We start from the raw sequence: 20,155 nt of genomic DNA, 5'->3' as shown, positions 1-20,155 counted from the left end.
CACTATTCTTAGCTGAAGGATATGAAAGCCATTTGCTCCAATCATTTTGAAGTCATCTAAACAATGGACAATATTCTCCCCTGCCAGGTCCTTCTTCTTCATGCTGCTCACCTGAGAGTGGTCAAAAAAACCTCTTATTTAATGGAATACATGTATCGGATCTCGCGCTCTGCATTTTACCCTGCCATCCACCACCATAATATCTGAGCCTCTTCCATGTAAAAATCAATAGCAAGGTCCCTAGTGGATTCTATAGTAAGTCTCTCAACTTTTTGGGGCTAATAGCTCTGCTTGGGGTATTTTGTTAGTAGATGGTTGCTTAATTTGGATGCTTTCATGTATATTTTATTGGTGAAACCCAACAATGAGGGAATTGAATAAACCCAACTCCAATTACATTAGCGGAGTCCGATCCCCTATGGTGAATTCCCTCACAATTATCCAGCCGTATCCTAGGTGAAGGGTAGACACAATTCCCCATAAATAGCCTAGCTATGTCTGATCAGCTCAGATATTTCCTGACAATCCCACTCTGGGGGTACTTGCCACCACTAAACCCATCACATCTGACGCCCTTCCAAGGGTATTTCCCACATATATGGAAAGGTTGTTCTTCCACATGGCCACAGCTTATCATGCTCATCAGAATTGTCTCATTGTTTCCTTGTGCACCCCCATCCAATTGTTCTCTCTTGGCTTCTGTTTATATTGTAAGCTCGTTGGGGCAGGGGCCATCTCTTTGCTGTTTGTTTGTACAGCACCTAGCACAACAAGGATGAGATCTAGACACTACTGCAGTGCAGGTAACAAATAACAACAATGGTATCACTTTGAGAACCTGAAGATTAGAATTTTTGGCCCATCATCTGATATAACAAATTCTATTGGCCAGTGAAAAATGTGTCAGCATGTTGGCATGTTTCCTTTTAGAAACTTATAGCTCCCTTAAATAATTTATTGTAATTAGGGCTGTCAAGAGATTAAAATAATTAATCGCAATTAATTGTGCAATTAAAAAGATTAATCGTGATTAATTGGACTGTTACACAACAATAGAATACCATTTAATTTTTTGATATTTTCTACATTTTCAAATATATTGATTTCAATTACAACACAGAATACAAAGTCTACAGTAGCTCACTTTATATTTATTTTTGATTACAAGTATTCGCACTGTAAACAAAAATAGTATTTTTCAATTCACCTAATACAAGTACTGAAGTGCAAACTCTTTATCATGAAAGTTGAACTTACAAATGTAGAATTATGTACAAAAAAATCTGCATTCAAAAATAAAACAATGTAAAACTTTAGAGCCTACAAGTCCAATCAATCCTACTTCTTGTTCAGCCAATTGCTAAGAGAAACATATTTGTTTACATTTGCAGAAGATAATGCTGCCTGCTTCTTGTTTACAATATCACCTGAAAGTGAGAGCAGGCATTTGCATGAAGAGGCATATGAATCTTTAGCGCATCTGGCATGTAAATATCTTGTGACGCCAGCTACAACAGTGCCATGCGAATGCCTGTTCTCACTTTCAGGTGACATTGTAATTAAGAAGTGGGCAGCATTATCTCCCGTAAATGTAAACAAATATGTTTCTCTTAGCGATTGACTAAACAAGAAGTAGGACTGAGTGGACTTGGTAGGCTCTAAAGTTTTACATTGTTTTGTTTTTGAGTGAAGTTATGTAACAAAAACCCCTACATTTGTAAGTTGCATTTCCATGATAAAGAGATTGCACTACAGTACTTGTATGAGGTGAATTGAAAAATACTATTTCTTTATATTATTTTTATTACAAATATTTGCATTGTAAAAATTATAAAAGTGAGCACAGTACACTTTGTATTCTGTGTTGTAATTGAAATTGATATATTTTAAAATGTAGAAAACATCAAAAATATTTAATACCTTTCAATTGGTATTCTATATTTTAACAGTGCAATTAATCGCGATTAATTTTTTTGAGTTAATTGCGTGAGTTTACTGTGATTAATTGACAGCCCTACTTGTAATATCACTCAGGCCTAGTACTGGAGAATTGTGGTCTGCTACGCTGCTAAATAGAAAGGATTTCCAACAAAACTATTTCTAAATTAAGACTAAGACCAGGTCTACAAACAAAGTTATACCGATATTCCTAAAGGGGTGATTTTATACCAATATAATTAAGTTGTTGCAACTTTGTGGGTGGAGTCATATCACTATAAACCTGTCTTATATCAGTTTAACTTGGGCTGGTAAATTAACAGGCTCAAACTAAATCAATACCATAAAGTCCAGACACAAAGTTGCACTGGTTTAACTAAACCAATTTAAATTAACTGGTGCAAGTTCTGTATGTAGACAAGTCCTAAGATTTGTCACCACCACCACAGACCTAAAAGTTCAGGTCATCTTCAGGAACAATTAGTGACATCACTAATAGGTACAACTAATGGATGAGAGGCATGAGCACACAAGGAAACTCAGGCTACATGCTTAGTGCCTCGTTACACTTTTTGCTGCATTATGTAATTTTTGCAAAAGTTATAACTTATTTGCATTGCCATAGTGCCTAGGAGACCTTTGTGTTAGGTACTGTACAAACACAGAATCCCTTCCTCCCCCGCCCCGTCCCCGAGCTTTTCATTTAAAGACAATGACCCAGATCTTCCATTTAGGCACTTAAATACCTTTGAGGATCTGGAGCAATGTTTCCACCTTTTCCTGTTGCAAAGGTGGAGATCTCCCACCCTGAGGTGCTCCCTCGGTTTGTTATTGGATGTCTAGAGCAGCTTGCGGGAATGAGGCCAGAGTGGAACAGCTCAGCTCACCCTGTGAATACTGAGAGTAAGGACTATGGGATGGAGGAAGAGGAAGCAGCAGGAGGAGAACAACCACCAAGATACTCAACAACTCAGGATAATGAGTGTTATAGTGCAGTGAGAGACGGTCTCTGTTTCCTGCAGCAGAAAAGATGGTTACTTACTGGGATTGTAACTTGTTCTTTGAGACATGGGTGTAGACGTATTTTCCATTCAGGTGACTTGCAAGCAGTTCTCCTAGGAGGTGGGGCTCACAATCTACCTAAGCAGTGACTGCAGGATTGCCTTCCCAAAGTCTGCATCAGATCGAGATGCAGTAAAAGTATGTATAGATGACCAGGTAGCAGCCCTGCAAATGTCCAATATTGAAATATCACTGAGGAATCCTATTGCCCTTGCTAGGGCCCTCGTCAAATGAGCTCACAATCTCTGTGAGAGCATGGTCTGAGCTACTTCAGATGCTAGTGTAATGCAAGAATTTATCAATTTGGAAATGGTTTTCACAGAGACCACCTGACCCTCCTCCTTCGATCCACAGAGGAAATAAACAAATGAGGTGATGCTCGAAAAGGTTTAGTTCTGTCTAGGTAGAATGGCAAGCGTTGCCTCATATCCAACATCTAAAGACACTGTTCATTTGTGTTGGAGTCCAGTTTAGGAAAGAACTCTAGAAAATAAATCATTTGATTAAGGGGAAACTGAGAAACTACTTTTGATAAAAAAATTTGGCTGCTGCCCCAGGGCCACACTCTCCTTGAAAAACTGTGTATGGGGGCTGTGCCATTAAGGCCTGCAGTTTGCATAATGCCGTTACAGCCATAAGGAAACCTATCTTCTGGCACAGCTAGGCCTCGAAAGGAGGGCCCATGAGGGGAGCCAGGACAGTATTAACATCCCACAAGGGAACCCGCTCTTTCACAGGTGGGTAGAGACTAGGGTGACCAGACAGCAAATGTGAAAAATCAGGACAGGGGTGGGGGTAATAGGAGCCTATATAAGAAAAAGACCCCAAAATTGGGGCTGTCCCTATAAAATAGGGACATCTGGTCACCCTAGTAGAAACAAATGATCCCTTAGAAACCTAACCACCATGGGGTTCGAGAAAAGTGGCTGATCTCAAATAGGCAGATGAAATGGCAAGATTTGAAATGAACCCACAATGAACTGAGTGAGAGACCAGAAGACTCAAGGTGCAATAGGTATGCCAAAATGTCCTGAATACAGGCAAGCATCATCTGGCTTCCCCGAGCAAGCGACCAAGCTGAAAAACACTTCCACTTGGTTACCCTAGTAGAGGTTTTCCTGCTGTTAAGCCACAGCAATGCAACACATTCCAAACATCCTTCCTCCTCATCTAGCCATGCAGCATCCACTTCATGAGATGAAGAGGGTGACTGCTGGATGCAAAACTTGATCATAGTGCTGAGTCAGCAGATCGGGATGAAGAGGCAGTGATATGGGAGGTCAAACCGATAGACCAGTAGGTCGAAGAGCCAACATTGCCTGAGCCAAGCTATAGCAATGAGAATAAGTTTGGTATGATTCAAGTTTAGTGTGAGAATGACCTCTGGGATTAGAGAGAAGGCGTACCTCAAAGCAGACCCCTGCATTTGAGGTGGAAGGTGTCACTTAGGGAATCTGTACTGAGACCAACTTGAGAGCAAAATTGGTGGCATTCCTTGTTGTCTCTCATCGCAAACAGATTGATAGTTGGAATGCCCCATTCTGCAAAAATGGACTCAGCACCCTCAACTTCAGAGACTACATGTGATTGTGGGAGAAATTCCTGCTGAGGTGATCAGCCAAGTGAGTCTGGACCTCAGGTAAGTGAGCTGCTGTGGGAACAATGCTCTCCATGATGCAGAAATGTCGTAACTTTATTGCTTCCTGACACAGCTGGTTGGAGGAGGTTCCTCCCTGCTTGTTCATATAGTATTGCGGTGGTAGCGTTAGTGAGTATATGAGCCAGTGTGCCCCATGTGTGATCCCGAAAAGCTTGGCAGGCATTGTAAGTGGCCCAGAGCTCCAGGATGTTGATTTGGAGGGAAACTTTCTGTTTTGACCACAAGCCAAGAACTTTTAACACCTCTAGATGTGCTCCCCAACCTACTGAGGTGGCATTGGTGACTACAGGCCTGGCTGGGGGAGGACGCACAAAGGGACCACCCTGGCATATGTTGTTCTGAACTGTCCAGTACCATTAGGATCTTCAGAGGAACTCAGACAAACCTGTCCAAAGAATGACAAGTTAGGCGATAGACCAATTTCAACCACACCTGAAGAGGGCGAAGGTGCAGTCTTGTATGCTGGATGATGTAAGTACATGCAGCCTTATGACCTAGTAACTTCAGGCATACATGGACCATAGCTGAAGGTTGAGATTGTAGTGCCAGACAGAGATGCTGAATTGTTTGAAATCATTCATTCAGCAGAAACTCTCAAATTTGTAGAATCTAATAGGGCCCCAAAGAACATGATCTTTTGAGTTGGTGCTACCATTGACTTCTTTTTGTTCAATATCATTCCCAGATGACTGAAGAGACATAAGAATGGCCATAGTGGGTCAAACTAATGGTCCATCTAGCCCTGTATTCTGTCTTCAGATAGTGGCCAATGCCAGATGCTTCACAGGGAATGAACAGAACAGGGCAATTATCTAGTGATCCATCCCTTGTCATCCAGTCCAATCATCTGGCAGTCAGAGGTTTAGGGACATGCACAGTATGGGGTGCATCCCTGCAGGGCTGGTGCTTCCACTAGGCGACTCTAGGCGGTCACCTAGGGCGGCAGGATTTGGGGGGCGGCATTTTGCCGCCCTTGGCGGAAATTTGGCAGCGGGGGGTCCTTCTGCTCCGGATCTTCAGTGGAAATTCGGCGGCGGGTCCTTCACTCGCTCCGGGACCTGCCGCCAAAGTGCCCCGAAGACACGGAGCGGAAGGACCCCTGCCGCCGAAGACCCCAGGCCCCCTGAATGCTCAGAGAAGGAGCGCTGCCACCTAGGGCGGCAAAAACCCTGGCGCCGCTCCTGCATCCCTGATTATCTTGGCTGATAGCCACTGATGGACCTATCCTCCATGAACTTATCTAATTCTTTTTATAACCCAGTTATACTTTTGGCATTCACAACATCGCCCCGGTAATGAATTCCACAGGTTGATTTTATGTTGTGTGAAGAAGTACTTCCATGTTTGTTTTAAACCTGCTACCTATTATTTCATCAGGTACCCCAGTTCATGTGTTATGTGAATTAGTAAACAACACTTCCTTGTTCACTTTCTCCACACCAGTCCCGATTTTATAGACATCTTTCATATCCCCCTCAGTCATTTCTTTTACAAGCTGAACAGTCCAGGTCTTTTTAATCTCTCCTCATATGGAAGTTGGTCCATACCCCTGATAATTTTTGTTGCTCTTCTTTGTACTTTTTCCAATTCTAACGTATCTTTTTTGAGATGTTGCGAACTGTACTCAGTGTTCAGGGTATGGACGTACCATGAATTTATATAGCAGCATTATTATATTTTCTGTCTTATTATCTATCCCTTTCTTAATGGTTCCTAACATTCTATTAGATGTAGTGTGAATTGGGAGAACACATGTTCTCTGAACTTATCTCTCACTAATCTATAGTCGAGGTACAGGAAAATATTAATTCCTCTTTTTCTGAGGTATGCTGACACTACAGTCAGTCATGTATTTTTAAAAAATACGAGGTGCTGAAATGAAGCACAGTGTACTGATAGTGTTACCCCACCATACCATGCCTCAGAAATCTCCTGTGGCTCAGGAAAATCGCCATATGGAAATAAGCATCCTGAAGGTTCAGGGTAGCAAATCAGTCATTGTGGTTCAATGCAGGAAGGATAGTTGCTAGGGTGACCATATGGATTCCTACATATCTAGTGTATTTGCTGAGGCTGTGGAGGTCAATAATAGGTCTCGTCCCTCCTTTGAATTTGGGGACCAGGAAATACCAGGAAAAGAACCCCTTTTTCTGATGCTGTAGAGAAACCTCCTCTATAGCTCCATGTGCAAGCAGGCTCTGGACCTGCTGCAGGAGTAGTGACTCATGAGAGGGGTCCCTGAAGAGGGATGGAGTAGAGGGCAACGGCCGATCAGTTGGTACTTAGGACCCCTTTGTCTACGGTAACCTTATCCCAAGCACTGTACAAGTGAGACAGCCTGTCTCTGAACTAGGAGACGTAGATGGAGAGGTCAAAACTAGAGTGCTGCCCTGGACAGGCCAGTCAAACTAGAGGCTTGCTGGATACTGGAGGAGGATGACTATCTGTCTGGTGGAAATTCCACCCAGAAGACCTCTTCCTCTGCGATCTTATGACCCTGGAAAAATCTGCTGTTTCTCAGAAAAGGATGAATGGCAGCAAAAATGCTGTGAGTAGTAGTGCTAATGCCTCCCCTAGCGGTGCCTCTTTGTGGCTGGGGTATAAATATCCAAGGAATGCAAAGTAGACCAGGAGTGCTTAAACAAATGCCAAGTGTTGTCAATTTCTGAAAACAAAAATGACCATCAAGATAAGTCTTCTATGATCCGTTGAGCATCACAAGCTATGCTGGAGTTCTGCAATGACACGGCCTTCCTCATGGTCACAGCTGATGCCATAATTCCAACCGAAGCATCTGCCACGTCCAGAGATGACTGCAACGAAGTCTTGGCCTCCAGAGGGGCATCTGTATCAAAAGCCCTAAATTCCTCCTGGGAGGCTTTTGTCAACTTCTCTGTGAATCTGGACATAACATCCCAATTAAGAAAGTCATATCTGGATAATAGAGCCTGCTGATTTCCAGTGCTCATCTGCGTTGAAGAAGTCATATACGTTTTCCTCCCAATCAAGTCTAACCTCTCAGACTCACAAGTCCACTCCAAAGGCTAGGATCTCCCCTATTGTGATCTCTTGTTTACTCTATCATCACAAGAGAGTTAGGAGCTGGAAGAGAGTAAAAACACTTGAAGTCCTGTATGGGGACATAATACCACTTTTCACACCGCTTAGTTGCAGGCGGTAACAACGCTGGGGTATTCCCAAGGGACCTAGTGGGCTCCAAAAGAATTTCATTTATTGAGAGAGCCATTCTCCCCAGAGCTGAGGACTGGAGGATATCCAGCAACTCATGCCTGTTCTTTTGCCTGTATTCAGCCTGGATCTCCAAGGTGGAAGCTGTATGCCTGAGAAGGTCCTGGTATGACAGAGTCCTCAGGCACCAGTGAGGAAGAATCCAAAGTCACCCAGAGGAGAAGAAGAAGAGTGCAGGGCCAATGGAGACTGTTGGGGATGGGGGCAGCTCCTACATAAGAGGTTCAGTCTGGGCTAGCTCAAGCAGAATAACCTCTGACTGCACTTGCAATAGAAGTGGCTCATGGATAGAAAATGCTGCTTGGAATTACTGATCTTTGATGCCGTCCAGGTCAAGAGCAGGATCTCCCAGACCAAGGCACCCAAGGGTTCCGTGGAGGCCACTGGAACAACAAGGGTAAGGCATTGGCAGCTCATAGGTTGTAGCCCAGGATCCCTATTCCTACTGCAAGAACAGTCCTGATCTTGGTACCACTGGTGATCCAAGGATCAAGAACAGTGCTTCACAGGTGAGGGGGAAGAAGAAGTAGTCATCCCCACACCAGAACTTGAGGAGCCCTGGGAGTCATCTGGTGGGAATGGAGCACCCCACCCCTGAGTGATCAAACGAACTATCAGAACCAAACATGAAGAAATTGTTGGTGTCGAGGATGCATGAGTGGTTGGCACCAGGAAAGGCATCACTCTTGTAGCTGGCACAGGAGCACATGAGGGAGCTGGAAACGAGTCAGTACTGAATCCAATGAAGGGGTCTGTAGCAAGGACAGCATCGGTGCTGAAGACAGCATCCATGTCAATATGCCCCTCACTACCACAAAGGATGATGGCTGCAACTCTGCTGTCCAAGCCCCGGAGAGTGCAGAATGCTGCAGCCAACCCCACCAGACAGCGCCAACAGTGCAGCAGAAGACGACGATGTAGAAGGCACAGCAACTGACAGCCCCTGAACTCTAGGGGAATCAGGAATGGAAAGGCAGAGCAGGTCTGACGCTGCCCAATATGCCAACGGTATGGAGATGGTTGAAGGAAAAGGCCAGGCAGGGACCATCGAATCGTGGAAGTAAATGCATGGCTATGCAAGTGGTGTGAGCAAGAGGGCTTTGGCTTCTTTGACAACAAGCTGATTTTCCAGGAATGAGGATTACTGTGCTAGGATGAGCTCCATCTACCAAATACTGGGAAGAGCATCTTTGGACATTGTCTGGCTAACTTGATAAGGAGAGCTTTAAACTAGGTCTTATGGGGGATGGTGACAAAAATACAGGCGATGCACATCTAGGCTCAAGTAACAAAGAAAAGGGGAAGCGGCTAATTTCAGCAGAAAGATCTAGAAATCACAACTGCATTAAAAAGGAAAAAAGAAAAGCAACAGGGCAATCCACAAAATATCTTTGATGCCTGTTTACAAATGCAAGGAGTATGGACAACAATCAGGATGAACTGGAAGTCATGGTATATGAAGAAAATTATGACTTAATTGGCATCACAGAGACTTGATGGGACAACTTGCACAATTGGTGTACCGGCATTGAGGGCTATTGTTTGTTCCAAAAGGATAGGTATGGGAAAAAAGGAGGTGGCGTTGTGCTGTACGTCAAGAATGTATACACTAGTTCTCAGATCCAAGGGGACATGAGCAACAGACCCACTGAGAGTTTCTGGGTGAGGAGAACAAGGGAAAAGAACAGTAGCAATGTTATAGTGAGGGTCCATTATAGACCACCAAATCAGGAAGAGGAAGTGGATGAGTCATTCTACAAGTAGATAAGATTAGCTAACTCACATGAGCTAGTAGTAATGGGGGATTTTAACTTCCCTGATATCTGCTGGAAGACTATTGCAGCAAAACATAATACGTCCTTCAAATTCTTAGCGTGTGTAGGGGACAGCTTTCTGATTCAGAAAGTTGAGGAAACAACTAGGGGGTCTCCATTTTGGATCTGATTTTGACCAACAGGGATGAATTAGTTGAGAACGTGAAGGTAGTGATCATGATCTGATAAAATTCAAGATTCTATGGAAAGGAGGATGTGAGAACAGCAAAACAAGGACACTGGACCTCAGAGTTGAAATCTGCCTTTGACTCAGAAAAATAGTAGGCAAGGTCACATGGAAAGACCAATTAGGAAGAAAAGAAGTCAAAGGGGGCTGGCAGTTCTTGAAAGATGTAATACTAGAGGCTCAACATCTTGCAGAGGAAACACAAGAAAAGCCACAGGAGGCCAATGTGATTGCACAAGGAGCTTTGTAGATATCTAAACCCCCAAAGAGATAAATACAGGAAATGGAAGGAGGGGCATGGAAGATGATACGAAGGCAAAGCTGCTCAATGCCTACTTTGCGTCAGTTTTCTCACAAAAAAATAATGTGTGACCAGACGATTAGCAAAAGTTACCACAAACAATGAAGAGGAAGGGATGCAGATTGGGATGAGTAAAGGACATGTCAGAGATCTTCTGACCAATTTGAATTAATTAAAATCAGCGGGGCCTGATGCTATTAACCCAAGCGTACAGAAGGAATTAGCTGAAGAAATTGTGGAGCCCCTGGCAATAATATTTACAAACTCATGGATGACAGGAGAGGTCCTAGAAGACTGGAGAAGGGCTAACGTTGTGCCCATCTTTTAAAAAGGGGGGAAAGGAGGAGCTGGGGAACTATAGACCAGTCAATCTGACTTTGATACCTGGGAAGCTACAAGAGCCATGTATAAAACATTCCATTTGTGAATACCTGAAGGACAGAGGGGTGATCACCAGCAGCCAGCATTGATTTACCAAGAACAAATCATGCCAAACAAGCTTGATTTCCTTCTTTGACAGGGTAACTGGTTTGGTGAATAGGGGGAATGCAGTGGACATAATATACCTGGACATCAGCAAGGCTTTGGACACAGTCCCACATGACATTCTGATAAGTAAGCTGGAGAAAAGCAGGCTCGACAGAACTACCGTTAAGTGGATACATAATTAGTTAAACAACTGCAAACAAAGAGTCACTATTAATGGAATGATGTGGGGTTGGTGGGAGGTCTCAACTGGGGTTCTACAGGGATCTGGTCTGGGTCTGGTGTTGTTAACATCTTTATTAATGACCTAGATGCAGATATAGAGAGCAGACTGATCAAGTTTGCAGATGACACAAAGCTGGCGGGGGTGGGGGGAGGTTGCCGATACTTTGGAGGATAGATCTTAAAATTTAGAGGGACCTTGATAAATTGGAGAACTGTATTATAGACAACAAAATGAAATTCAACAAAGACAAATGTGAGGTGCTACGCTTAGGGAAGAAAAAACAAATGTACAAATACAGACTGGGGGAAAACTGGCTTGGCAGCAGCACTGCTGAGAAGGATCTGGGCGTTGTGGTGGATCAAAGCCTCAACATGAGTCAACAGTGCAATGCTGTTGCAAAAAAAGGCAAATGCAATTTTAGGTTGCATTAACAGAAGTATCCTTCTATTCAGCGCTGGTTAGACCTCAGCTGGAGTAGTGGTGTCCAACTTTGGTCACCAATGTATAGAAAGGATGTACAGAAATTGGAAAAGATCCAGAGGCGAGCAACAAAGATGATCAAAGGGAAGGAATGCCGCCATATGAGCAAAGGCTGAAGGAACTGGGTATGGTTAGTTTGGAAAAGAGGAAATTAAAGGCGGGGGGTGGGGGGGGATCTGACAGTGGTCTTCAGATACTTGAAAGGCGGCCACAAAAAAAGTGGAGAAAAGTTTTTCTCTTTTGCCACCAAGGGCAGAACAAGAAGCAATGGGTTCAAACCATAGCATAGCAGACTTAGATTAAAGCACAGAAAAAAATTCTTAACTATAAGAACAGTAGGACAGTGGAACAGAGACCTCGGGAGGTCGTGGAAGCTCCTTCACTGGAGGTTTTCCAAAGGAGGCTGGAGCCACCTGTCTTGGATGGTTTAACACAACAAATCCTGCACCTTGGCAGGCGGTTAGACTAGATGACTGTTGCCGTCCCTTCTAGTCCTATGGTTCTATGTTGCCGATGCTGCCATCATCAATACCAGACTCAATAGATGCCCCATGGCCAAAACCAGAGGCAGTTAGATGGACTGGCACCAGGAGTCCAGAAGGAGCTGCTCGTTAGCACTTAAAAGGGCTGTTTAACACGTTGAAATGCTGGGTGAGGAGAAGATCAAATAAGGGCTCATCTGCAACACTACACCTCCCTGCCAGGCGACCACACTGGGTCAGACTCGAATGGTGCCAGCACTACTAAGTTACATTAACAATGAACTATATACAATAAATTCCTAGAGAAACTGAGGAAAAAGCATGTAAAGTAAAGCACCACAGAATGCTCAAACTCTAGCCAGAGGCAGTGAGAAGGAACAGAGAGGGGTCAGGGCGTTGCTATCCTTAAATAGCTAGGGGAAGGGCCAGAGCCACAAGGCATGAGCACCGCCCATAGGTACCATTAGGCAAAGTTCTCCAGCTTCAGTGCACTGGGCACATGCACACCTGAGTGGAATACATGTCTGCTCCCACTCAAAGAAGAACAGAATGATCACTAAACATACCAGAAATAGAACCCCTGGGGTGCAAGGCTGTTTCAGAAGCAAATGCTGGACCTGAGGCTCTTTTTCTACATAGAGTTTGATGTGTTCTCCCTGCTGCCAGCCAGGCTCCCATCAGGCTGAGACCTGTTAGAGGAGGTGGACTAGTACTGCAGAGCTCTGAAAACAGCTGCAATCCCCACAGTGCAGAAACCGAATGAGCCAACACGCTCCCTGGAGTGCAGCCAGGGAAGGTACATACACACTGGAGGAGAGAGATTTCATCCTGGGCAGCCTCAGCAAAGCTCTCCCCACCCTTGGCCACCTTCACAGCTACACGCCTCTTCTCTCTGTGAAAGGAATCACACCACCAGACCAGTGCACAAAAGTTCTGTCCAGCCCAGTTTCCCATCATACAGCCTGGAGGAGTCTCCATGTCTTTCCTTTCCCTGTAGTGACCCACCCTAATGCCTGTGCTCTCTACTGAGAGAGGTTGCCCTACACCTCTCCTCTGCCTCTAACATCCCCACCCTCATACCTTCCACACACAGCAGGGTGGAGACCTGTATTCATCTCCCTCTGGCAACTATTACTTTAATCTTAGAGCTCCATCGCCCTCTGGGAGCAGGAGAGGTCTGGCCAGGCTGAGATAGAGCATATTATAAATCAGAAAAGTAAATATAAAGGAAGACCTGTCCCCTTCAGGGCCAAAGACGAATCCAGTAGGGTTTCCTGCAGGCACAGCTCAGCACCGCAGACTACAAAGCATTTCACCCACCAATGTCATCTCGCTTCTCTCTAACCTAGGCTGTTTGCCTAGTATTCAAGCACCAGCTCCCTTCTTAGAGACCCTTCCTCTCTGATTCTTGCTGTCAGACTCACTTCAATGGAGCCCTCTTGTAATGGCTGCTTGGGAAATAATGCCTCACAGCTGACCTAGCTCTGCTGATCCCCTCCCACCACCACCCAAACACCCACATCCCTGCCTTCAGGGCGGGCTATTCCTCTGGGCTGTTCCTTCCTCTGCCCAGATAGAGAGGGTCAATTCCTCCCCTTTTCCCCCTGGATGGACTCTGAACATCCCTTTACAGCCCCATTCTACAGAGTTCCCCTCTCTTTGGAATAGTCTCTATTGTGCTACTCACACCATGTCCTGACACAACCAGACTGTAGAGAAGTAGCCACAGCCCAGCTTGTGCACCACCTGGTATCTTCCACTGAATATGTCTCCCTTCTGCACAGGGTAGTAGCCTCCTACAAAGATGGATCACCAATAGCCCCATTAGTGGGACAGGTCTTCAAACCATTACCAAACAGAAAGAAGGACTGACCTCAACAATTCAGCCCAGAGTCTACAAATCTCCCAGGCTGAATGGCAAGGAGGTTTGGGTACCAAACTGGTTACACTCCCTGGACTCACCTGCACAGTACTCTGCAGGGTCCTCCTGGCATCCCCACCCCTCCATGCCAGAGGCTTGCTGCAGTCCTCAGGATGAGCAGGTGAGGGGGAACAGGGATCTGACACTTGGCGCAGACACAGCCCGATCTTCAGCATTTTACTCCTGTAAATAGAGTTATGTATGTGCATACCCGTTGGTATTTCAGCCAAGCACCCGTGCCCTCCCCTCTGCAGCTTACCTATTCTTCTTTTCAGATCTCATCTTTGACCCCTCTCCCTCTCCCCTCTACATCCCTTGTTCCTTCCCCTCTGTTTCCTCAGAATTGGATCTGGGTGACGAACATTTCTGGCATTTCCTGAGGGATTGGAGATTATTTTAAGATTTCAAAATAGGGGGACATTGAGATGACTCAAGCCGAGCAGAGCTCCTTGCTGGGTGCAGCTAGAACAGAGAGAGGCAGGAGTCTCAGGTTTATTGCTGCCTTGCTCGGATTTCCAGAGGATTAGTGGGGATTGAAGGAAAGGGCCAGGCATTCCCTCTGACAAGCTCCAGTGCTGGCCTGGCCTCCTGCAGACAGCGCACAGATCAAGCTCAGCAGAGGGGGGGGGGCAGGTCTCTAATGTGCACACAGTCTAATTGAGCTGCAGATTCTCACATTCTATTTTAGTATTAACTAGTCTCTATTCATTAGAAACTCCAGTACTCTGGAGCCCAGCCCAGGACAAAAGCTAATTGGCTATAACTCAGATTATTTTGAAATAATGCTTCAAAACTCTGCGAGACCACTGTTTTTGGCACACTAGGAGTCAACCATTTTAAAAATAACACCCAACATAGCAATTCATGCTAAGGATTTGTCTGTGTAGTGGCCATCTGACAATTTTCACTAACTTGAATCCTAACAAATGTGATATTAGTTAGTCTGATTAGATTATTAGTATGTTAGAAATATTGCCCTTAAATTCTGAGGAGTTAGTTTGTGAAACCCAAGGGCTAATCTACACTTGAAATGTACTAGACTAGTAAGAGTGTCCATATGAGAATTTATCTGGAATAACTATTTTAGAATAATTACTGTATTCTAGAATAGCTATTCTGGTATTACCAAGGGTAGGCAAGCAATAAGAGCATTTCCCCAGCAACTCTGGAATGGAATTGTGGCTTCTTCTGTCATTTTTGGTTCTTCAGCTAAGAGCGTTTACCACCTCCTGCTCTTCCTTTGTTAGCAACAAAGCTGCCTTTAAGGACCAAACCTTACAAGGTGTAGTTGCATTTCTTGTTGATGCTGGGCGAGCATGGGGTATGTATGAGCAGATTCCCTGGCCTGTGGCTACACTTTTGTAAAGGGAGTCTGGGACTGCAAATGTCTCCACTGCTCTATTTTCCCCTACCTGTGGCTGAAGCAAGGAAGAACAGGTTAGGATGCAGCATGAAAAGGGACTGTGGCTGCCTCTAACCCACTTCCCTTCTTAGTTCTGTAACTGAAGTGTAATGCATTACCTCAAGCCTATGTCTCTTTTTAGGTACAAAGTTCCAGAAGCCCCCATCCTTCACGTGTCACTCTCTTGTAAATAACTTTCCATGACCAGATTCATACCAATGTAACATTGAAATCACTGGAGTGATCCCTAGTTTGCACTGGGGTGAGTAGAGTGGGCCTGTTCAATCTACTGCCATGCTTGTAGAGCATCACAGAGCCCTGCCATCTATCTCCTACCATTCTGATAGGGCATTAAGGAGCAACTACCAGAATGATTTGATGTCTGGAAACCATGCCTTATAGATGAAGATTCTCACATATCTCACTATTTACATCACTAAAAAAAAAGGTTAAGAGGTACGCAATGCTCTAGTAACAAGCCCTACACAGGGTAGATGTTGCTGATAGTAATCTCTAATCTAGCAGAAAAAGGGATAACAAGATCCAGCGGTTGGAAGCTGAAACTAGTCAAATTCAGACCAGAAATAATGATGCACATTTTGAATAGTGAGAGTAATTAACCATTGGAACACATCACCTAGGGCTGTGGTGGCTTCTCCAGCACTCAATGTGTTTAAATCTAGACTATGTATCTTTTTATAAAGAGATGTTATAACTTAAACACGTTATGGGATAAATGCAGAAATCACTGGGTGAGGTTTTCTAGACTGTGTTATGCAGAAGGTCAGACTAGATCAGGGGTGGGCAAACTACGGCCCATGGGTGACGTCTGGCCCACCAGCCGATTTTATCTGGCCCTCGAGCTCCCACTGGGGAGCAGGGTCTGGGGCTTGCCCTGCTCCCGCACTCGAGCTGGGGCGGGGGGGGGGGGAGATGCAGCTCCCAGAAGCAGCGGCATCTTCCCCCTCTTACACCCAAACCCCTCATTCCCAGCCCCATCCCAGAGTCCGCAGTTCCAGCCGGAGCCCTCACCCGCCCTGCACCCCAACCCTCTGCCCCAGCCCAGAGTCCTTCCTGCACCTTGAACTCCTCATTTCTGGCCCCACCCTGGAGCCCGCACCCCCCAGCCGTAGCCCTCATCCCTTCCTGCACCCCAACCCCAATTTTGTGAGCATTCATGGCCCACCATACAATTTCCATATCCAGATGTGGCCCTTGGGACAAAAAGTTTGCCCACCCTTGGACTAGATGATTATATTGGTCCTTTCTAGCTTAAAAAATAATCTACAAAAGGAGCAGCAGTGCTACATTGCTGGAGATGCTGTCCTGCACAAGCCAACAAGCTCCATCTTCCAGTTTCCCATAGTGGCTCTAGGGGCAAGCAGCCCTTCTCCTGGGTTTGCGCCATTTGCAGGCACTCCTGGGAGGTACACAAGGATCCTTGGCATACTCAGTTTGGGAAGATGGTTGTAGAGAGTAAAGCAGTTGAACCCACAGAGAGCAGTAGATTCTTCTCTCATGTGTAAAAGAGAAATATGCCAGGACACAATTGGGCAAGGCTTTCTAAGTAAGCATCCCTGCACGCCTTGGCACATGCAGTAAAAGCAGCCCCTTGCAGATCTAAATACCATTGATTCTTGAGAGACTTACCATGTAGTAGCTCATGGAGGCAGAGCTCACGGCTCTACTTGAGACCTGGGGCGTTCAGGAGCTCCTGGAAGTGCGATACCAAGAGCTCCTGCTTTCCTTTTTAGTCTGGTTTAGATGGGAGGGGTGTCCTTGAGTGGAGCGAGTTCCTCTGCACCACCGGAGGTATGTGGTGAAGAAAGGGACATGGGATCAGATCACAGCAAGGCCCCTGGAAACAGCACTGGCTTCAGCATAGTTAGAAGACCTTGGACAGCTTGGGATAGGGTCATTTTACTGTACTCATAACTTTGCACCTGTTTTAACAGTTTCCTGCTTCTAACTCTCTCCTAGCAGCAAGTCTATCCAGCCACAAAGTAAACCCTTTGAAAGCTCCCTGGAGGCTATTTATAGATAGGGTGACCATATTTTCCTATGCTTAATACGGGACACCTGGTAAAATTACTTCTATTCAAGCTAGTTCAACGGCAATCAATCAGAACTATGCAGTACAAACATTCAAATTAACATCAAGTTGACTGAGCCTGTTAAAAAGAAATACTGCATAGTTGGATTCTTTTTATTTATCTTATCTTTAAGGCTTTAGGGTTCACATGGGGAGGGATGACACACACACTCCTACCCCCTCACACACACCCCCACACACAGAGGGTGGGTGACCAACTGTCCCTGCCTGGTGCTCTCCACCCTCCATGCTTGGCTGGGCCCCCGGTATGGACTCTCCTATCCCGGTACCTGGTGTGGCGTCTTCCCAAGGCAACACATGGAGGGGGGGGCACGCAGGGTCTCTTGCCCCCCGCTCTCCAGATTTCTGCCAGGGTTCACATCAGAATGTGGCCAACAGCAGCCATTTGGCACTGTGCTGGAGGGAAGGGATGGGAGCTGCTTCCAGCTGCAGGGGAGGTGGGGGAAGAAATTACCTGGCCCATGTCTTTGCAGAGCTCATCTCCCCCCCCCACCACCACCAGCCCATGTGGCTAGAAGCAGGTGGGCCCTTCCTGCCTGCACAGTGTCGAAAGGCAGCTAACACCTCCAGGCTGCTGCTGGCCACCGACATAACCCAACCGCCTCCTGTCCCCTGGCTACAGCACAGGCAAGAAGGGGTTAAGCCCAAAACCATGCACCATGGCCCAGGGAACCTGACTGCAGGGGTTTCAGCGAACCCAGCCAGAGAGGTGGCTCAGCAGGGGAGAGTGTCTAGGGGATGGACCAGCCCCGAGCTCCATGGGACAGGACCTGGGGCAGGTGAAGAGGGTGCTAAGCCCCTGCCCTGGGGGCTGCTGTGGAGCATGAAGATTCAGGGCGTGAACAGGCTGGAAATCGCTCCTCCCTGCCACTCCAGAATTTAGCTGAGGGGTGGTGTGGCATCCCCTTTGGCACATGCATGGCTCAGCACCTCCTGGCCAGCGACCTGGGCCAGAGGGTCTTGGGCTTTCCTGGGGCGTTAGCCCAGCCAGAGGCAGTGGGGGAAGGAAGGCGCCTGCCGGCCAGGCCGAACACTCCAACCAGGGGCTGGTTCTCTGCACAGTGCTGGGAGCTGGACGAGACCCACTGGGGGGGGATATGGAGGAGCAGCGGGGCTGCAGGGGTGAAGGAGCGTAGCAGGGAGAGGACAGGAAGAGGGGGAACGCGTAAAGGGCCAATGGGTGGGCAGCAGAGGCGACACGTAACTGGCCACCACCTGGCGCCTGCTCACACTCATCAGCCACCGCAGCTTGCAGTGCGCAGCCAGTGCCGGCCGGAAACGGGACAGGGGAGGGGGGACAAGGCCTTGCTGGCTGAGAACTGGCACGCAGTGGGGGCTGCGCTGACAGGCCAGCAGGGGAGCGGCTGGCCCTGCATGCTGCATCTTCGTCCCGCCACCAGCCTTGCACCCCCACCCCCATCGGTGGCCACGGGACCAACCCCACTCCCCACCCCCGGCCCTGGGCGGGTGGGCAGCTGGTGAGCAAGGTCCCGACCAGCAGCAGGACCCACCAGTTCTGATGGAGGGGAGACAGAAAATACGGGACAATTTGCCCATTTTTAAGAAAAAGTCAGGACATCTGCAGTAGGGCTTAAATTCAGGACTGTCCCTTTAAAAGTGGGATGTCTGGTCACCCTATTTATAGAACAAAGTTTACAGCTTAGCTGAGATGGAAATACAAAATCTTTCCTCAACGCTGAACAGCTCAACCCCAGGGGTCATAACACACACAGCTCAATGGCAGTCCTAGTGTGCACAATGAGCAGCAGACATGGCCTTTCTAGTAGGCCCCTCTCTGGGTTTTGCCTTGCCCCTCCTTTCTCTGTGTGGGGACAGCACTCTCTGGCATATGCAGCTCAGGAAACATAGGCACCAACTCTGTGGGTGCTCCGGAGCTGCAGCACACACGGGGAAAAATTGGTGGGTGCTCTGCACCCACCAGCAGCTCCCCGCCCACCGCCTCAGTTCACCTCTGCTTCCGCCTTGCCTCCGCGTCCTCCCCTGAGCGCGCTGTCCCCGCTTCTCCTCCCAGCACTTGCAGCCGCGAAACAACACGCTTTGGGAGTGGGGAAAGAGTGGGAACATGGCGTGATCAGGAGAGGAGGCAGGGAAGAGGCAGGGCCGGGGATTTGGGGAAGGAGTCCAATGGGGCAGGGAGGGGGCGGAGTTGGGGTGGGGAATTTGGGAAAGGGGTTGGAATGGGGGTGGGGCAGGGGTGGAGTCAGGGCAGGGCCGAGGGGGCACGAGCACCCACCGGTGCCAGGAGAAGTTGGCGCCTATGCCAGGAAGTGTGAATGGAATTGTCTGTGCAATCACTACCGTACACATCCCAGAACCACACTCCCATTTGCACTTATGTTCATGCACAAAAAGCTGGTTATGCAGAGTTCCAACAGTGGCTCTGCATCTTTTCTCTACCACACCGTGTCTTTCAAGTTTTGCAGGACTTTCCCCCCTGGTGTACCAAGAGATTGTGCTTTTAGATGTTCTTGCAGCACCTTGCAGAAAAACCTTGGAAGGGGTTTATAATTGCCGTAAAATTCACTTCCCCCAATTGAAATAATTAGAGTGGTAACAGTATCAGGACCCTTTGGGCTGCATAAAAGAGTAATTAGTTTTAAGATAAAGGCTTTAATTAAGTAGAAATGAATGATAATTTAAATTGAGAAAATCCAACATGGCTGACCAAAATGACGGATATAGGGAAGGGGTAGGGGAAGATTCCATCTCTGAGAGATACAATGTGAGGTAGTAGGAAATTACATTTCCTGTGACATACTAGGAAATTCCACTTCCTGTACGGAATGACTCAGCAAAAAGCCCTAAAATCCAAG

At 46.7% G+C, this 20,155-nt stretch overlaps 1 protein-coding gene across 3 annotated transcripts in view; it reads right to left on the bottom strand.

Moving 5' to 3' along the window:
• The window catches only part of LOC117880469 (SRSF protein kinase 3-like), a 33,513-nt gene extending 19,538 nt beyond the window's left edge, over positions 1-13,975 (bottom strand). The window contains exons 1-4 of one of the 3 annotated variants that reach the window (XM_034776700.1): positions 13,848-13,975; positions 13,573-13,681; positions 12,690-12,777; positions 24-111 (exon numbers count right to left, since the gene is read on the bottom strand). In XM_034776700.1, coding sequence (XP_034632591.1) covers positions 24-111; positions 12,690-12,777; positions 13,573-13,681; positions 13,848-13,893 — 331 coding nt within the window. In that variant the 5' untranslated portion in view covers positions 13,894-13,975. The remainder of the gene's footprint in view (positions 1-23; positions 112-12,689; positions 12,778-13,572; positions 13,682-13,847) is intronic. The other 2 variants (XM_034776702.1, XM_034776701.1) reach the window with 2 other exon arrangements.
• Positions 13,976-20,155: the final 6,180 nt, after the last annotated feature.

Source organism: Trachemys scripta, chromosome 7 (assembly GCF_013100865.1).
Source record: "Trachemys scripta elegans isolate TJP31775 chromosome 7, CAS_Tse_1.0, whole genome shotgun sequence".
Classification (NCBI taxonomy): Eukaryota; Metazoa; Chordata; order Testudines; family Emydidae; genus Trachemys; species Trachemys scripta.
This window is presented reverse-complemented; position numbering and strand designations above follow the sequence as displayed.